At 49.3% G+C, this 18,645-nt stretch overlaps 1 protein-coding gene across 2 annotated transcripts in view; it reads left to right on the top strand.

The window, feature by feature from the left end:
* Positions 1-18,645, top strand: part of ABCA13 (ATP binding cassette subfamily A member 13) — a 335,950-nt gene that overhangs the window by 120,195 nt on the left and 197,110 nt on the right. The window contains exons 25-28 of one of the 2 annotated variants that reach the window (XM_070787452.1): positions 470-666; positions 5,275-5,432; positions 6,651-6,881; positions 13,798-14,132. In XM_070787452.1, the coding sequence (XP_070643553.1) occupies positions 470-666; positions 5,275-5,432; positions 6,651-6,881; positions 13,798-13,995 (784 nt within the window). In that variant the 3' untranslated portion in view covers positions 13,996-14,132. Of the gene's footprint in view, positions 1-469; positions 667-5,274; positions 5,433-6,650; positions 6,882-13,797; positions 14,133-18,645 lie in introns of those variants that run through there. The other variant, XM_070787451.1, reaches the window with a different exon arrangement.

Raw genomic sequence — 18,645 nt, 5'->3', positions numbered from 1 at the left:
CAAACCTGGGCTGCGTCCCAGGTACTCAGGCAGGAAGGGGCTGATGCGGAGCTAGTGCTCCTGGGCGAGGTCAGTCTTCTGTAGACGCGTGGATGGACAGTGGGCGGCCTCTGCCTGTTGCTCTGACCACACCTGCCCATCGGCCATCCTCCCCAGGGTCCTGAGGGGATGGAGGTCCCTTGGCAGGTGAGTGAATCCAGAGGGGACACAGCACGTACTTCCTACAAGCAGGACCCACCCGGCATGCCCTGCTGCCAGGGCCTCATGCTGGGTCCCTGGATGTGGTCGTATCTGGTCCCCAAGGAGGCCGGCACTGTGGCGTCAGGATCATGGGCACGTGGTTCTGAGTCCCGCCATGTGCTCGCGGATGAGAAAAAGCCGAGTCCTCGCGGTGACTGTTTCCTTCCAGAGTGGGACGTCAAGCGCCGCTGAGGAGTCCGGGAGACTGAGGGCTCTGTTCTCGTTTCAGAACTCTTCAGGATGTGGGGCTGACGCCACACCAGCACCAACAGGCTCGAGTGCTCTCGGGAGGCACGCGAAGAAAGCTGTCCATTGGCATCGCCTTCCTGGGCGCGTCGGGGACCGTGGTCTTAGATGAACCCACCAGCGGGGTGGACCCGTGCTCCCGCCGTGGCATCTGGGACATCCTCCTCAAGTACCGACAAGGTGGGGCTCAGCGGAGCGCTAGTTTTCTTCCCGCGATATCACGGAGGAGGGCGGTGCTTTAAGTTCTCTTTCCATCCTATCACCGTGAAGGGCTGTGCTCCATGTCCTTTTCCCGCGATATCACGGAGGAGGGTTGTGCTTTATCTTCTTCATCCTGTCACCGTGAAAGACGATATCGCTCTGTTTTTTCTTGGGTATTGAGGTGGAGAGGAATGAGGCCCATGTCCCAGTAATGATACATATTCCCAGGGAAAAGAAAAATTCCTGGAACTTTCCTGTCGGTCCAGTGGTTAAGTCTCATGGCTTCCAGTGCAGGGGGTGTAGGGGAACTAAGATTCCACATGCTGTAGAGCATGCTTCCCCCCACCTCCCCCCAAACAATAAAAAAATTACCCAGGGGCGCATAGAGAAGAGACACATCCATCGTGACCTCCCCATGGTATTGGGAGTCTGGGGGTTGCTCAGAACCAGCAGTGGTGTCTTTCGAGCATGTTACGCATGATATGAGCGGACACAGCACTCATCCACAGTGGCTTCCATTCTGGAGTAATTTTGGGATTGTCAGAAGGGGTATCCCAACTAAAATCTGGAAAAAAAGAGTTTCCTCACTTTTTTCAGTGAGGAAACTGAGACACAGAGAGAAGGGTGTGGGGTTTGCTTAAAGCCAGCCTCAGAGGCGGTTCACCCAGCCAAGGGAGGAGTGGACATCTGGTCTGGAGGCTTCAGGTTTCTCGTCTTTGTTAAGGTGAATTTCTAACTTGAGATGGGCAGTTACTGATTTCCAGCTTCTCATTTCTCCTGTGTGACAGCCAGAAAACATTGCTATGGGCATTTTGTATAGAAACACTGGAATTTGGAAAGAAACCTCAGGAATAGGGGAACATATCTTGTGCTTCTAGACAGGTGTGGGAGCGTCAGTGGCAGGGTTATTGCTGATTCTTATAAAACACAGTTTTGCTTTTCTTTTTGCCCTTTTGGGTACAAAGCCTTTCTGACTTGACCTGAAACCTTCACTTCCCTGAAGTTAGGGTTTGCTCCTTAAGAAATGCAAGGAGAAGTGACCCAAAAAAGTCATCAAATCCTCTCCTTAGGGCAGGAAAGATGCCCCTGCCACTTAAAGCTTAGTCTGGGGTCAGGGAGAAGCCCTGAAAGGACCATCTTATCCTTTCTATTCCAGAAATGTAGAGGAGCTGCAAAAGGACACAGGAAAATCAGATGCAGGCGTGGTTTTCTATTCCTTTCTGGGCACTGGCCTGCGCTGGGTGATCATTCCAGAACCATGATGTTGTGCCGGGGGCACAGATTCATCGGACCTGGTGCAGCTACGTCAGAGCTCATGAGGCCAAGCAGGACCCTGGCCCAGGGCTATGCCCAGGGCAGGTGTCCTGAACTTTCACAATTCCCAGCTTCTGGACTAATAGGGAGCAGAGCCTGCCAGGGAGGCTGCCTGGAGGGACTAGGTGGGCCCTGGAAGCTGGGAGAGCCTAGGGAACGGGCAGCCAGCTGGACTGAGGGGCCCCAGGAAGTAGGAGGTGCTCGAGGCCATGGACTGACCTTGTCTGAGGCTCTGCTGTACAGGTAGGGCAGGGACAGGTCTGAGTCATCACCTGGGGCCAGGAGACACTGACCACACTGCGCCTGAGCACCTCGCCTGCCCATTGCTCTGAGATCCCATCCATCCACTTACCTAAGGCCTTCTGGGGAGGAAAGTAGAGACCAGAAATGAAAACTCATGACTTTTGAACACCATTTAAAGGACTGATGGAGTTTTGAGATAAATGTAAATCATTGCCCTGCTCCTGGAGTGGGGGCAGATGACAAGGATGGGTGAGAGGCAGACAGATCAGTAGATTTTGTTTCCCTGCTCGCATGAATTGCATACCGCTCGAATTTCATACCACAAGTTCATGGCTCTTGTTTACTTGAAAAATCAGAGTTGGGGTCTTCATGGCTCAGCTGACAGAACATTTGAGTCACAAGCTTAATTTTAATTGGATACAAAACTAGATCCAATAAAAATCTCAGAAATAGGCAACTTTCTTCAGATTCTCTTCTTATGAGTTAAATGTTTTCTCACTGTTCTTGGTCGTTTGGCAATGGTTGTCTTTCAGGGGCTCCTTGGAAGACTGACTCACGTGCAGAATCAGGATCGGGTGGGGTCCTAGGAGGGAAATATGTTTTCAAGAATCAAAATGTAGTCGTTTCTGGAAACAGCTCCAAGCCTCCAGGCAGCTGGGCCGCAGCTTTGTAAACCAGATCTAAGCGCAGCATGAAAACAAGCGACCCCTGCTGAGTAGAAGAGGGTTCTGCTGGCAGAATTCGGGTGTTTGGGGCTCTGTCTTCCTGGGGCCTGACCCTTGTTTCCTGCTGAGTGACAAGCAGTGCCGACTGCCTGGTGACCAGTGCTTCTGTGCCTGCCTTAATGGGAGCAATAAAAATGGAAAAGTTACCAGAGCAAATCAGTCTGCTCATCCCCCTCCTGCTCCACACGTCCTATATGGCCTGGAGAAATGATCTCACCCCTCTGGGCAAACAGTTTTCCTGTTTGCAAGTGGAGGGGATCATGCTGCTGGTAGGGTGGTGTGAGGTGTGTGTGAATGTTTACAGATGAGCACCTGGTACGTGGGTGCCTGGCCAGTGGCCGTTCATCAGTGCTGTTAAACAAGAGAAGTGGGTGTGGGAAAGATCACTTCCTGAGGAGAGGGGTTCAGAGGCAGCACCCGAACCTGGGAAGCAGTAAAGACGTGTCTTGCAGAGTGACACTTGTCCGTTGAGGGTTGAGGTGTGTCTCAAGTTGCCTAAATGTCCACTGAGAAGCATCAAACATCTGTGAACTTCATCTACATTTTTGGGGAATTTACATTCCAGCTGACTTTAATTTTTAGATGATATGATTGTCTGCAAACACATCATCTGGTCTCTTAACTCCAGATCAGGGACTGAGCATATTTTCTTAGCCTTGAAGGAACTTGTGTTGTGAGGGGATTTGGCTTCGGTCTTCGGGACACATCTCTGGTGAACAGTAGAATAGGCCCATACCTTTTAGGTAAACTGGAGAAGGAAATGGCAACCCAGTCCAGTATTCTTGCCTGGAGAATTCCATGGACAGAAGAGCCCGGCAGGCTACTGACCATGGGGTGGTAAAGAGCCAGACGTGACTGAGCACACATACACCACGTGGTGAAAGTGGCCACCATGCCCCCTGCTCCTCGTCACTCTAGGGTCTACATAGCATGGTTTCCTTTTGATGTAGTTTTTAAAAGATGAATTGAGAATCCTGGTCCTTCTATCTTTCTCTGCTATTTAAAAATATAAACTCAGAGTTAAAATTGGGCTTCCCAGGTGGCGCTAGTGGTAAAGAACCCACTTGCCAATGCAGGAGACATAAGAGATGCAGGTTCAATCCCCAGGTTGGAAAAATCCCTTGGAGGAAGACCTAGCAACCCACTCCAGTATTCTTGCCTGAAGAATCCCATGGACAGTGGAGCCTGGCAGTCTACAGTCCATAGGGTTGCAAAGACTCAGACATGACTGGAGCGACCTAGCACACAGGCACGCAGAGTTAAAATCATGTTCAGTTTTTGCTCTTGGAAAATTTGCTTTTGAGATAAGAATCAATCAATGTGTTTATTCAGTAAACCAGAATAGGTAGAATTGGGCTTGATATAGGCCTGTGGGGGAATATATTGAGTTGGCTAAAAAGTTTGGTCAGAGTTTTCTGTCACATCCCCAAAAAACTTCTTGGCCAAGCCAATAGAAAGTAAAAGTTCAGAGAATGTCCCTTCATGTAACTGACATGAAATTTATGAAAATGCCTTCCAGGCTCTCTGGCCTCGGGCCCCCTGAGGTCAGTTTGGGCCCTTTCCTCCCCCAGAAAAGGCTGGAAAATGTGACCAGCTGTGAGAATTCATAAAGGATACATATAAGCTGATCATTTGTTTCTGCGAAAAGTGGCCACATGCCCTCTTTCTTCCTGGGGAGGCCCTGGCTCATGCCCACCCCTCCCTCGCCCCCTGCCCAGTGCCCAGAATGCTCTCTCTGTGGCCTTGGCTGCTGTGAGCTCTTCCCAGGAGGAGGTAAGTGTGGTGCCCCCCATGACTCGTGGTCACATCACTTGACAAGGGCGTCGACTGGCCCCTTGGATGCTACCCCGCCCTTCACAGTGCTTACTGATGTTCTCACGCAGCAGCAGCAGTGCTTCCATAGGACAGAGCTTCTCCCAGCATCCGGCAGAGGTGGTAGTGAGGTTGAGGGTGGAGGGTCAAGGATCAGAGGACAGAGAAGGATGTCCCGTTCAGCTGTCTCTTTGTGAATTTCTCCTCTACATCCACTCAGTGATCTGTCTCGGGGCTCACACATGGGGCGACTGGACCCGGGGACACCCTGGCTTGCCCCTTAGTGTCACGCCTGGTGATGGTGGGTTTGCAGAAGCCACGTCCTAACCCCAAGGTGTTTCCGGGGCTCTGATTTGGGGGGTGATCTCAACTGACTTAAAACCCTGTGATGCTCTTGACACCACCAACCCCCTGCCCCAGCTCCTCCACTGGAGGGAGGGGATGAACCCCTGGTGTGCCGTGCAGATCTGATGCCCCTTTTTCTGGGTTGCAGGTCGGACGATCATCTTCACCACTCACCACCTGGATGAAGCTGAGGCACTGAGTGACCACGTGGCTGTGCTGCAGCAGGGGCGGCTCCGCTGTTCTGGGCCCCCTGCCAGCCTGACCCAGGCCCACGCCCAGGGGTTCCGCCTGACGCTCAGCAGGCAGGTGAGACCCTGGTAGCAGACACAGGGAGACGTGGCCCTCCTCGGTTGGGGGAATGGAGGAGACGAATCGAAACTGTTCCTCAGTTACAGCATTTCCACGTTGCAGTCAAGTCATTCAGCAGATCTTCATCCCAAATCCAGGCAGGGCCTTGCTGGCTGTGGATCTTGGGGGAGGTGACAAAATAGGGGGCGTGCTTTCTGCACAGGGTCCTTGGGGGTCTCAGTCTTTGGGGAGGAAACAGTGTGGCCGAGAAAGTGATAAACAGAGCATGGTCACTGGTGGGCGCGGAGTTGGGAGGCAGGGAGGTGGGAGGGCCTGGGATGAGGCTGGGAAAGGAGGGGGTAGTTAAGTGGAAACCTTTGTGTACAGAGGCCCTGATGCTAAAATAAGTTTTACAGCAATGAGTGGGGCCTCACAGACACTTTCTGTCTGCCAGGAGGAGTCAGGTGGGATTCAGGGCCCCTGATGGGAAACAGGGTTGGCCTGAGAGGCTGGCTGGGCACCACCATGGCCCCACCTGTTCCCAGGTAACTTTCTGACCCTGATGCTTGGTTAAGAGGCTAAAGCTATACCATAGAAAGGGTGAAGTCAGAGTTCTCAATGAGAGACATCCTCATTGCCCTGTGTCAGCTGGGGGCGGGCCGGAATTGCTCTGGGGCTGGGATTCAGGGCTGAGGTCTCTAAGTTGCCCCCTACCCCCGCCCCCCCCTGAGTCTTGATGGTCTGACCCTTGGTGGCCCTGAGTCCAGGTTCTTATTTCCTCTCTATCTTATCTTCCTCTCTATTCTATCTTCCTCTCTATTCAGGGGGAGTGTCTTACTGTCCTGGGGGAGGGGGCATTCCTCCATGGGTGGGGGTCCTTGTCTCCCTTTTAGAAAGGCTCAGCCCCATATCCTGTGGTCCAGTTGCTGGGCTGGAGTGGCTTTCAGGATTCTCCGTAGGCAGCGAGGGTGTCCGTAAGCATAGACCTCCTGGGGGCCTGTTTCATGTACCTGGGGACCAATTAGTGTTACATCTTGCCTGGCCAGCTTTCCCACTAGATTTAAATTTAAAAAGGAAAAGGTGCAATGCATCCTGGAAATGCTGTTTCTTGATTTTGCTGCTCGGAGTTGAAATTTCAAAACAATTTGCTTAGGGGTAGAGGTGAAACCAGTTAATGTAAATTTAGTATGTTTGGGTTTGCTTTCCTTACTGTTCCCCTGCTTTATTGGGGGGTAGCCTTCTGTTCCAGAGGCTGATGACCTGAAGGACACAGCTTGTGCCACGTCTCTGATCCAGACCTACCTCCCGCAAGCATCTCTTCAAAGCAGCAGCCAGGGCGAGCTGAGCTACGTGATCCCTGAGGGTGCAGACAGAGCCTGCTTCAGAGGGCTCTTCCAGGCCCTCGACCAGAACCTCCACCAGCTGTGCCTGACAGGCTACGGGCTCTCAGACACCACCTTAGAAGAGGTACCCGCTGATGAGAGATACTCGAGCAGGCTTTTCTGGTTTGTGCTTTGCCGCTGTGCGTGGGAGAGACAGAAGGGAAGGACGCGCTGGGGACCCTGTGCATTTTCATTAACTTCCCAGCTCTGATTGGTGGCAGGCATGGCATTTATATGAATTTAATGCACTCGATAGGTGACTGGTTCTTTAAGGGGGATAGCATTTTTATATTTGAGAACTTTGATTTCTTTAATCCAGAAGCACTAGTTCTCCAGACAGTTTCAGCAGCGGGAAGCTGGCTGGTCCTGTTTGCTCACCTGGAAGCGTCCCCTTTTCTCTCTGGACCTGGTTCTGCTCAGAAGTCCCAGCCCCACCCTGGGAAAAGATAGGCAGAAGCTCCCACTTGGGAACGATGCTCCTCCCACTCTGCTCCCCTCCCATTCCCCCTCCCCCAAGGGAAATCGTGCTGGTGCCTGCCCCTCAGAGTATGGGTGTGGTTTCTTCATGAATGCTCCAAGGAGCCAGAGGCAGGCTTTTCCTCCAGGAGGAAGTTGCTATTTTGTGTAGACAATCCAATGGCAAGCTGTGTGTGAGGGCCTTGAGGTTGATTGTGAGCCAGATCTGAGTTTTACAAAGCACTGCAGATTTCAAATAAAAGTCAAGTGCTGAAGGTTAAAAACGTCTGGAAAGAACCTTGGGCCACCTTCTCTGTATTACCCGAGAATAGTAATAGAGTAACACCTGGGACTTTCAGTGGCCATGAGAATTAAAATACTGAGGCTTCTAGAATGTCAAAGGCTGAACTTCTGGTTGGGATTTGGAAGGGATTTGGGGGCTGAAGGCACATCCCTGGTTGGGTTAGTGATGCAGTAGGTAAGGCAGCCACTTGTGTGTAAATCAGTGTGACTCCAGGTGACAGCGGCCACTGCAACTTTTCTGTCGAATTGCTGCTGCGAATAAGTGGTCATAAAAGATTGGAAAGCAGTAAAAGATTTGCAGTGCTACAAGCAGCTTTTACGCATAGAATGTATTTGATTTTCCCTTCCTAACTCTGTAACTTATTATTCCTGTTCTAAGGTTGAGGCTCTGATAGGCTAATTTTACCCTGGATTGCAGGGCTTATAAATGATAGTGCTGCTCTTGGACCTAGGTTTTCTGAGAGTGGGTCATGTTGAATGGGTCACCGTTGGGGGTATGCTCTGGCTTCCATGGACCATCAGCTGTCCTCTTGTGAAAAGAGCAGCTGAGGCCTATAGGACAACAGGGGATAGCCTGATTCACAACCAGGAAGGGTGGATATGAGCTGCTTCCTCAGCCAGAGCTTGGAGTCCCGAACCCTCTTTGTCAGGGCCGGCTTTCCCTCTCTCGTCCTTCCAGCTGAGACACGGATGCTTTCCCCATTGAAAGGCAGCTCTGATCCCGCGGTCCTGGAAGCTCTGTGCGCCTTCTCTGCCTGCCCCACTATGGTCCTCTCCGCAACCCCCTCTGACTTGCCATCTTGGGCCTAGGATGCTGAGGGTCTTCTGTGCCCAGATGCACTCTGCTGCGCTGGTGCATGCTTGGCCCAGTGGCTGCTGATCAGCATTGCCTTGAGAGCTTGCTTGGAGGTTCTAGTAAGGGAGCACAGCTGCTTGTACACCCTTGACTGAAGCCTGATCCTTCTCTATCAGGGATGGTCGTCCTCTTCACCTGAGCTCGCAGCTTCAGAAGGGATACCCATGGAGTGGTGAGGGAGGATGGGCAAAGACCCCTAGGCAGCCAGGTCAGCCGAGTCACCCTGGCGATCAGCGGAGTGATGGATGTCGCAGCCAGATCGCCCTCACATCCTGATGAGTGTTTGCTGAGTGGCGGGGTGTCCGGCTTGTGGGGACAGCCTGTCACCATGGGGGTGGTGAGTCTCAGCCCACACCTTTCCCCCTCCAGTACCTGTAGCCTCGGATGAGTCATTCAACTCCTGAGCCTCAGTTTTGTGGTCTTTGAAATGGAATAATTATTCCAGGAATTACCCGTAATAGTTAAATGCCTTTAATGAACCAGGCAAAGCAGTAAAGGTCCTTCTTGCCTTAGAATGTGAGACTGTTGCTGCGGCTTTGGGGTAACAGTGGAATTAAATTGCGTGTATGCTCCAGGAAAAGGCACCTCTTGCCCAGGGCCTTTGGCTGTCATCCGACCTGCCTGTGTGGATGTAGCAGACGGGGCATTTCCCAGACCCTCTCCCATGATGCCTGAGTTAGCGGGGTTGGGGTTCTCCTTTGACCTGGGTGGATGGCCCGGGCAGCTGCTTGGAGCCCCGATGGGTCTGGACTGTGGTTATGCCACACACCACTGGCACTGTCCTCTGAAGTCTGGATGACCAGTCTGAGTCATCCAGGAACCTAGTCACTAGTTACTAGCAAGCTCGTGATCTGTACAGTTAGGAGTCTCTGTGTGGTGTGAATCACAGCTTCTCTGCAGATGGAGAGGAGGTGCCTTTGGGTGTTTTGCCAGCCTAGGTCACTTGAAAAAGAAGACGAGTTTTTTTCAAATTGTTAGAAGAGGGGTTTGCCAGTCACGCGCAGACGTGTTACGCACTGTCTCTCTGGAGTCATCTAGGATGTTTCCTAGGGTATGTTGCCTGGTGTGGACAGATGGACACATGTCCTGCGCTTGCTGGACTAGCTAGGGCCGCCGGGCCTGAGGGGGCATGGCTCAGCCTTTTGGACCAAACACACTCACCAGTAACGAGTGTTCACCCTTCTCACGTGTGTGCTCACTTATTTACAGCTAAAGCCATAGCTAGAGCAAGTGTTCCTTCGTGTAAGTGGCATCTTCCTCTGCTGCCCGGGAAGCAGGGAACCTCAGGAATCCTGTGATGCTTGTTGTGAGGTGGAGGGAGGTGGTGGGGAGGGATTGGCCTATTTTATGGCTTTAAGCATTGCAGGGAACGTTGTGAGGAGGGTCTTTAAGTTCTGGGCAGATGCTCAGCTTTTAAATGTTTCATTAACCAGTGCGCTTCGTGGAACCAGTCAGTACTGTCTCGAGGCAGCATGAACATCCAAGAAGAGGCTTATTGAGAACTATGCTTTATGTAAATCAGATCCTTCAGTATTCTTAGTAACTCCCTCCCTTCCCCCTCTCTCCTTCCTTCCCTCCCTTCTTCCCTTCCTTCCTCCTTCCTTTCCTTCCCTCTCTCCTCTCTCTCTTTTTCCCTAATCGCTTCCTTCTTTTCTTTCAAATGATGGTTGTGGCTGCATGTTCCAGCCCTGCCCACAGCAAGGAAGCTTCAGGAGGAGAGATGGCAGCCCTGCTGTTTACCTGTTTGTTTGTATCACTATCATCTGCCAGGTCTTTTTAAGCCAGTTGTCTCCTTCATAAGTGTTATTCTTATTGCATGCTGAGTTGTTTCAGTTCTGTCTGACTCTTTGTGACCCCAGGGACTGTAGCCCGCCAGGCTCCTCTGCGTGGGATTTTCCAGGCAAGAACACTGGAATGGGTTGCCATGTCCTCCTCCAGGATATCTTCCCGACCCAGGGATTGAATCTGGGTCTCTTAACGTCTACCTGCATTGGCAGCAGTTCTTTACAACTAGTACTACCTGGGAGGCCCCTTATTTCGGTAAAAGCTAGACAAATTGATGGAAAATTGACTTGAAGTGCAACAGCAAGCTGTGGCCTGCTGAAGCAGAGGAAACAGTGAGGTGACCTCTGTCAAACTGTTGACCATGGCTACATGGCTGACCTAGAACATGTGTGGTGATGCCTTAAATGCTAGGGATTCTTATCTGCTGACAGGGTTCATCTCGGGGTAGAAGTGGAGGTTTCTGTATGCTCCCCTCATGCCTGGGCGATGATGACCTGCCTCAGGAAGCCCTGGTCTGGCTGCCTCGTGGGATGGCCCTCGAGGTTTTGGCAGAATTCAGGGAGGCCCAGCCCAGGCACTGAACGTAGAGCCCACGGGTTGTGGTCCTGCCTTCAGGCTATGGGCACGTCAGCCCCCTGCGCTCTGTGCCTCCACTGAGGAGCAGGGAGCTGGGCTGACGGAGGGGACCCCAGCATAGGCCTGGTGTGGTTCAGTGTGACTGGGGCCTGCGTGGGAGACTGCAGCCTGGGGCCACTCTCCCTGGATGGGGCATCCTTGGGGCCTCCACCCCATCTCATGGGAGTGTCCCTTCTCCTGCTGGGTTCTTTCACCTGCCAGCCTCCTCTCTCAGCCTCCCCTGGGTCCCCCTCTCGTGGCTTCTCCCTGATTTCTGACCACACCCAGCTCACCCCCATCTCTTTCCTCTCTCCTCCGTGGAGACCTTCAGCTTGTTAGGAACCTGCCCAGAATTTAATTTATTTCTATTTTCCTTTATATAATTTGCATTTATTTATTTACTTTTGGCCAAAGGGCACGTGGGACCTTAATTCCCCAGCGGGGACTGAACCTGTGCTCCCTTCAGTGGAAGTTGAGATTCCTAACCACTGGATGCTGAGGGAATTCCCTTGCCCAGAATTCTAAATTAGGTTTGAAATCTCATTGCATATATATGTGTGTGTGTGTATATAAAAGAATCAGGAGTTACCCAATTAACGCTATTTATCTCAAGCAGTATCCATTTCCCCCATAACCGTTATCTTTATGGCTACATAATTTCTAACATCAAGCAGTTCCACAATGCAGTTTCTCACTTCTGCCCTGTAGGGCACTTAAATCGTGTGCAGTGTTTCCATACTGTCAATAAGATGATGCAGAGCTCGGTGAACAGGGTGTGGGGGGCGTTCTACTGTCCTCGCCTTAGAGTCAGAAGTGTGATTTCTGGGACAAAGTTAGGAACCTTCAGAACTGTAATCATGCACCTGTTTGTAAGCCCAGCGTTTTTTCCCCTGGTAACCCCTTCCCCGAGTCCCCGAGTCGTCCCCTGTCCCACTGGGGAGGAGGGAGTGTGAGGTCCGGGGAGTGAGCGGGTCTTGCTGTCAGGGGAAGCCGGTCTTCCATCCTAGGCTGGAACTCCACGTTTCTCATTCCTAAAGGAGACAAATCTTCCCTAACTTTCACACGCAGTTTTCGTCTGGATCGAGTAATATAATAATACTGAGTACAGGTTACAAATAACAAGGAAACACACAAAGGTGAAGACTTACCAGTATTACTTTTTCTGCTGCTGTGTCCAGAGTACCCGTGCAGTGATTTATTCTGAAATTAAAGGTTTCTTTATATTTTTAATGTCATGATCAGTGTTCCATCATAGCATGACTTCTAAAAATGGTTTTTATGCTGTATTCCTTAAATATTCCTTTCTGTTTAGTATCTGGCTTTCTTCTCCAAAATATTTTTACTTTACCCATACATGTTCTTTTTGAACACTTCTTTGATTTTGTTGAGCTATAGTTGATGTAAAATGTTGTGTTAGTTAGTTTCTGGTGTACAACAAAAGTCATTCAGTTATAGATATATATATATATATATCAGATTATTTTCCATTATAGTTTATCAAAAGATATTGAATATGGTTCCTTTCGGGCATTTTAAAATCCTCCTTCTCTTTACTCTCTTTTTAAAAAAAAAAATTATTTAAATTGCATGCAGTAAAATGCACTCTTAAGCACTGTGGCAATTGCAGAGGATCATGGGACCTCCACCGAACTGGACACACAGAAGGCTCCGTTCTCACTGCTTCTCGAAGGAGTCATTCCGCCAAAAACCTCTCCTCCCTGTAAACTGCCTTTTCTCTTCCAGGGTCCCCTCCCCACACCTCACATCCTGTTCAGTTCAGTTCAGTTCAGTTGCTCAATTGTGTCCGACTCTTTGCGACCCCATGAATTGCAGCACGCCAGGCCTCCCTGTCCATCACCCACTCCCGGAGTTCATGCAAACTCACGTCCATGGAGTTGGTGACGCCATCCAGCCATCTCATCCTCTGTCATCCCCTTCTCCTCCTGCCCCCAATCCCTCCCAGCATCAGAGTCTTTTCCAATGACTCAACTCTTCGCATGAGGTGGCCAAAGTACTGGAGTTTCAGCTTTAGCATCATTCCTTCCAAAGAAATCCCAGGGCTGATCTCCTTCAGAATGGACTGGCTGGATCTCCTTGCAGTCCAAGGGACTCTCAAGAGTCTTCTCCAACACCACAGTTCAAAAGCATCAATTCTTCAGTGCTCAGCTTTCTTCACAGTCCAACTCTCACATCCATACATGACCACTGGAAAAACCATAGCCTTGACTAGATGGACCTTTGTTGGTAAAGTAATGTCTCTGCTTTTGAATGTGCTATCTAGGTTGGTCATCAGTTTCCTTCCAAGGAGTAAGCGTTTTTTAATTTCATGGCTGCAGTCACCATCTGCAGTGATTTGGGAGCCCCCAAAAATAAAGTCTGACACTGTTTCCACTGTTTCCCCATCTATTTCCCTTGAAGTGATGGGACCAGATGCCATGATCTTCGTTTTCTGAATGTTGAGCTTTAAGCCAACTTTTTCACTCTCCTCTCTCACTTTCATCACGAGGCTTTTTAGTTCCTCTTCACTTTCTGCCATGAGGGTGGTGTCATCTGCATATCTGCTGCTGCTGCTAAGTTGCTTCAGTCGTGTCCGACTCTGTGCGACCCCATAGACGGCAGCCCACCAGGCTCCCCCGTCCCTGGGATTCTCCAGGCAAGAACACTGGAGTGGGTTACCATTTCCTTCTCCAGTGCATGAAAGTGAAAAGTAAAAGTGAAGTCGCTCGGTCGTGTCCAACTCTTAGCGACCCCATGGACTGCAGCCTCCCAGGCTCCTCTGTCCATGGGCGAGGTTATTGATATTTCTCCCAGCAATCTTGACTCCAGCTTGTGCTTCTTCCAGCCCAGCGTTTCTCATGATGTACTCTGCATATAAGTTAAATAAGCAGGGTGACAGTATACAGCCTTGATGGACTCCTTTTCCTATTTGGAAGCAGTCTGTTGTTCCATGTCCAGTTCTAATTGTTGCTTCCTGACCTGCATATAGGTTTCTCAAGAACTTCCAGATGTTCAAGCTGGTTTTAGAAAAGGCAGAGGAACCAGAGATCAAATTGCCAACATCTGCTGGATCATTGAAAAAGCAAGAGAGTTCCAGAAAAACATCTATTTCTGCTTTATTGCCTATGCCAGAGCCTTTGACTGTGTGGATCACATCCTGTTAATCATCCCCAAACAAGCCCAATGAGGAGTCACAGAACCAACTACTCAATTACTTTGAAAGTCTCATCTGCTCCTCCAGTTTCTTGCAGTAATTTCCACCTGCTACGTTTAGTACACGCTTTGTGTGTAATAGGTACTAAATAAATATTGATTGATACAGTCTCATCTCTCTTCTCTCTCTCACACACACACAGATACTAAAAAAGAAGGTATCTGTTGTTAGGGGCAGCCAACATTTTATATATCTCAGATAGGAGATTTAATGAAATATAATTTTATAGTATATTTGGATCTATTTGAGAAAGCTTTTGTAAATGGAAAAAAGATTAAGCCCCTTAAAAAAATTCTTTTGTTTGGTATTGTCTATAAAATACCCATCTCCACCAATTTTGTGTCTTTACACTTGGCGAGTATTGACTTTGCGTCCTGAGTCTGTGATCGATTACGGTTAGCGGGGCTATAACTGCACCCAGGACGTTTTCTTTTGTTTGTCTGCATTCTGCCTGACGACTTCTAGTGGGCCAGGAGGGGCTGCCAGCGGCACGCCTGGCTCTGCAGCTGGAGCCCAGGCTTCACTTGAGCTGCGATCATGTCCTTGTAAGTCACGGTCCCGAAACAGGCCCCAGGCCAGTGAGACTGGGATGTGGAATTTGATTGTGGTCGTCACTGTCTTTATTTTGGCAATTATATACCCACCCCTCTATCGATGCTTTCAAATAGTGGTGCTGGAGAAGACTCTTGAGAGGCCCTTGGACTGTAAGGAGATCAAACCAGTCAATTCTAAAGGAAATCAAGCCTGAATACTCATTGGAAGGACTGATGCTGAAGCTGAAGCTCCAATACCTTGGCCACCTGATGCGAAGAGCCAACTCATTAGAAAAGACCCTGATGCTGGGAAAGATTGAAGGCAGGAGGAGAAGGGAACAACAGAGGATGAGATGATATGATGACATCAGAAACTCAATGGGCAAGAGTTTGAGCAAGCTCCGGGAGGGGTTGGTGATGGACAAGGAAGCCTGGAATGCTGCAGTTCATGGGGTCACAAAGAGTCAGACACCACTGAGCGACTGAACATCAACTCCAGTGCAAGGGATAGTGTTTACTGTGTGGGGCTGTGGGCCAGGAGAGTGGGGCCCCCAACCTGCAGATAAAGTCTGTTTACAGACGTCTCTAAGGCTAAGACAGAATCTGCTGACGTAATGCACATAGGGTGAATATGAGTAGCATGGTGTTGAACAGACTAATTTTTGGAGCCGTTGTAGGTTCACAGCAGTGGAGCAGAAGGTACCAAGGTTTCCCATACATCCTCTACACCACTGCACCCCTCTCCCTCCCAACAGCGTGTCCCTCCATGATTAGTGTCCTGCTGCTGCTGCTGCTGCTAAGTCGCTTCAGTCGTATCCGACTCTGTACGACCCCATAGACGGCAGCCCACCAGGCTCCCCCGTCCCTGGGATTCCCCAGGCAAGAATACTGGAGTGGGTTGCCATTTCCTTCTCCAGATTAGTGTCCTAGGGCAGTTTTAATATACCTGAAGTTTTTAGTATTTTAGGAAGTCAGACTGGCCATGTGAGATGGGCAGTTTCTTTCCACCGAGCCTGCAGAGTTCCTCTAGGAGGGTTTCCTTTGTCTCTCTGTCAAGAGGATCCTGAGTGTCATTCCCTCTGGTGCCTGAGCTTGGATGCCTTCATTTTACACAGCATTAAGAGGATGGAAAAAATCAAGTCCAGAGTGGGAATAAGGACCTGACATTCATGTTCTAGTTATTTACTTTTACTCTTTGAGAACAACTTTCAAGAACAAAGAACCCCCAGGCATTCTTCGCCCATCGTGTTTCAGTCATCCCACTCTTGCCCTTAAGAGCAAAAGGATCTGATTCATCAACACGAGTCTCGCTCAGCTCACTGCCCATCTCGGCAGCAGCCATCAAGCAGGAAGAATCCTTGTTTCCTTGACTTAGTGATCTGGATGTTCCTGCAGATGATGGAGCCCTCACTTTGCAGTGCTGTGGGTTCCTCCTGTTCACCTTCTGGCTGGAGAGTCACAGGAGGCCCGCCTTGTCTCTTTGCTCCCCACTGCCTGGTGCTGGAGGTCCATCCATCACACTGTGACGAGAACGTTGATCGTCCAGGTCAGGCAGTGTCTGCCAGGCATTTCACCTGGAAGCTGTTTCCTTTTTCCATCATTATTGCTTATTTTGTAAGGATGTGCTTTGAGATTCTTCAAATTCCCATTCTTTCTTTCTTTCTTTTATTTTTAACTTTACAATATTGTATTGGTTTTGCCAGATATCAACATGAATCCGCCACAGGTATACACGTGTTCCCCATCCTGAACCCTCCTCCCTCCTCCCTCCCCGTACCATCCCTCTGGGTCGTCCCAGTGCACCAGCCCCAAGCATCCAGTATTGTGCATCGAACCTGGACTGGCGACTCATTTCATATATGATATTATACATGTTTCAATGCCATTCTCCCAAATCATCCCACCCTCTCCCTCTCCCACAGAGTCCAAAAGACCGTTCTATACATCAGTGTCTCTTTTGCTGTCTCGTATACAGGGTTATTGTTAGCATCTTTCTAAATTCCACATATATGTGTTAGTATACTGTATTGGTGTTTTTCTTTCTGTCTTACTTCACTCTGTATAATAGGCTCCAGTTTCATCCACCTCATTAGAACTGATTCAAATGTATTCTTTTTAATGGCTGAGTATTACTGTATACATGTACCACAGCTTTCTTATCCATTTATCTGCTGATGGACATCTAGGTTGCTTCCATGTCCTGGCTATTATAAACAGTGCTGCAATGAACATTGGGGTACATGTGTCTCTTTCCCACTGGTTGTAGCCCTTCTCCGTTTTCCTTGTGGCTGAGACATCTGCCAAGGGGACAATTTCCTAACCCCAGTGTGGAGTCTACATTTTTAAATTGACATTAGCATGAGGAAGCACTGTATCTTCACCCTGTCTGTTGATGTCCATAGTGACGCATGGCTTCCTATTTTGTTCAGTGAGCTATAGTTCACTGTGATAATTATTCACTTGGAATTCATATCGGATTTAGCCAGTGGACCCCACTGGGCTGACCTGTGTCTTCTAACATGTCCCCCCATCTTTGAGCTCCAGATCCTATTGTAATTCCCAGGAGCTAAAGTCATTGTCTCTCCCAGGAGCCTGGCTGCTGGATGCCGTCATGGTCAGGAGGGGGCTGCTCCCTCTGATCCCTTCCTGGTGGAGTCTCAGGCTCTGCACTCACTCCAGCTCTAGATATATACTGAGAACCACTCGGAACCTCCAGAGCCGGCATATCCCTGGAACCCTGGAGCAGGTGATGCCTTTGTGGAAGCAGAGATCGCAGCGATGAGCTTTGAAGACAGAGGAAGGGGCTTCGAGCCAAAGAAACAGGCCACTAGGAGCTGAAAAAGGAAGCAGAGGGCCTCCTTCCTCAGCCCCTGCAGAAGGAACCCAGCTCTGCAACATCCTGATCTTAGTCCTTGGGTCCATTTTAGATTTCTGACCTTCAGGAGTATAAGGTGGTATATGTGCATTGTCATAAGCCCCATGTTTGTGACAATTTGTTATATCAGCAATTGTGAATTCATTCAAGTTCTTTGAAATAATAGAAGTCCTTCTGTGTGCACGGTGTGACCTGGCAGCAGAGAGCCCTGCCCAGAATCCCATGCCTGGAGAGGCTTGGCCAGTGACTGTCTTATTCTTTATCATTTAAACCATCTCCATGATTTTATCTTCCATTGTTTTTTAAAAAAAAAATCTCTTTGGGGAAGCTGAAAGACGCAGCTTATGTTACATTGGCCAAAGTTAGGCAGTTCTTCCTCTGCTCACGTTCTTCCTGCAGTGATGCTACCATTGTGTTACAGAGGTTGGTCAGTTTTGTGAATTTCTGCAGCATCCAGGCAGAAGGTGTCTTGCACTGGCTGTCTCCAGGATGCAGTCCATCAAGCTGGCATTTTCAGTGCAGGTCAAGTTTGGGGTCTAACCGTGCTTGATGAGGGCACAGGCTCAGCCCTGCGGTCTGAGGATTGATGGCCCAGTTGACACTGAGGTGACCTGGGACCATTATGGAAGTTAGATCCTGCAGCTCTTCTCAATTACCAAAACATAAATCCCCGAATGAAGGCTCCCCAACACCTGACCTTCTGTTCCTTTAGAGGTGCCATAGGCTTTGTTCTTAAATCCATAGTTTTGTTAAATTGTCAGTTGTTTTCACACTGTTTAGTGTCCCTGATATTTAATTTGGTTATTTCTTTCTTCTCAGTTTTATCGACATATAACATTGTATCAGTTTAAAGAGCACAACATTATGATTTATGTATATATTGGGAAATGATCACCATTATAAATTTAGTTATATCCATCGCCTTACATAATTGTGTTTTTTTTTTGTTATGAGAAATTAAAAAAATTATTCTCTCAGCTACTTTCAAATATACAACACAGTATTGTTACCTGTAGTCACCCTGCTGTACATTATCGCCCCAGGCTGCTGAGACTAGTCCTTACGACACAAGTTCTGTGTTGTACGGATCTGTCCGGTGGTCTGTGAGCTTCTGAGAGCAGGGCCTCTGCCTTTATTTTGTTTCCTCGTCCCAAGTACACAGGTACACATGCACACACACACACTGCCTTGCTAGGAAAGGAGAAAGAGAGGGAA

This window comes from Bos indicus, chromosome 4 (assembly GCF_029378745.1).
Source record: "Bos indicus isolate NIAB-ARS_2022 breed Sahiwal x Tharparkar chromosome 4, NIAB-ARS_B.indTharparkar_mat_pri_1.0, whole genome shotgun sequence".
Classification (NCBI taxonomy): Eukaryota; Metazoa; Chordata; class Mammalia; order Artiodactyla; family Bovidae; genus Bos; species Bos indicus.
Note: the sequence above shows the minus strand (reverse complement) of the source record. Positions and strands in the feature narration are given on the sequence as shown.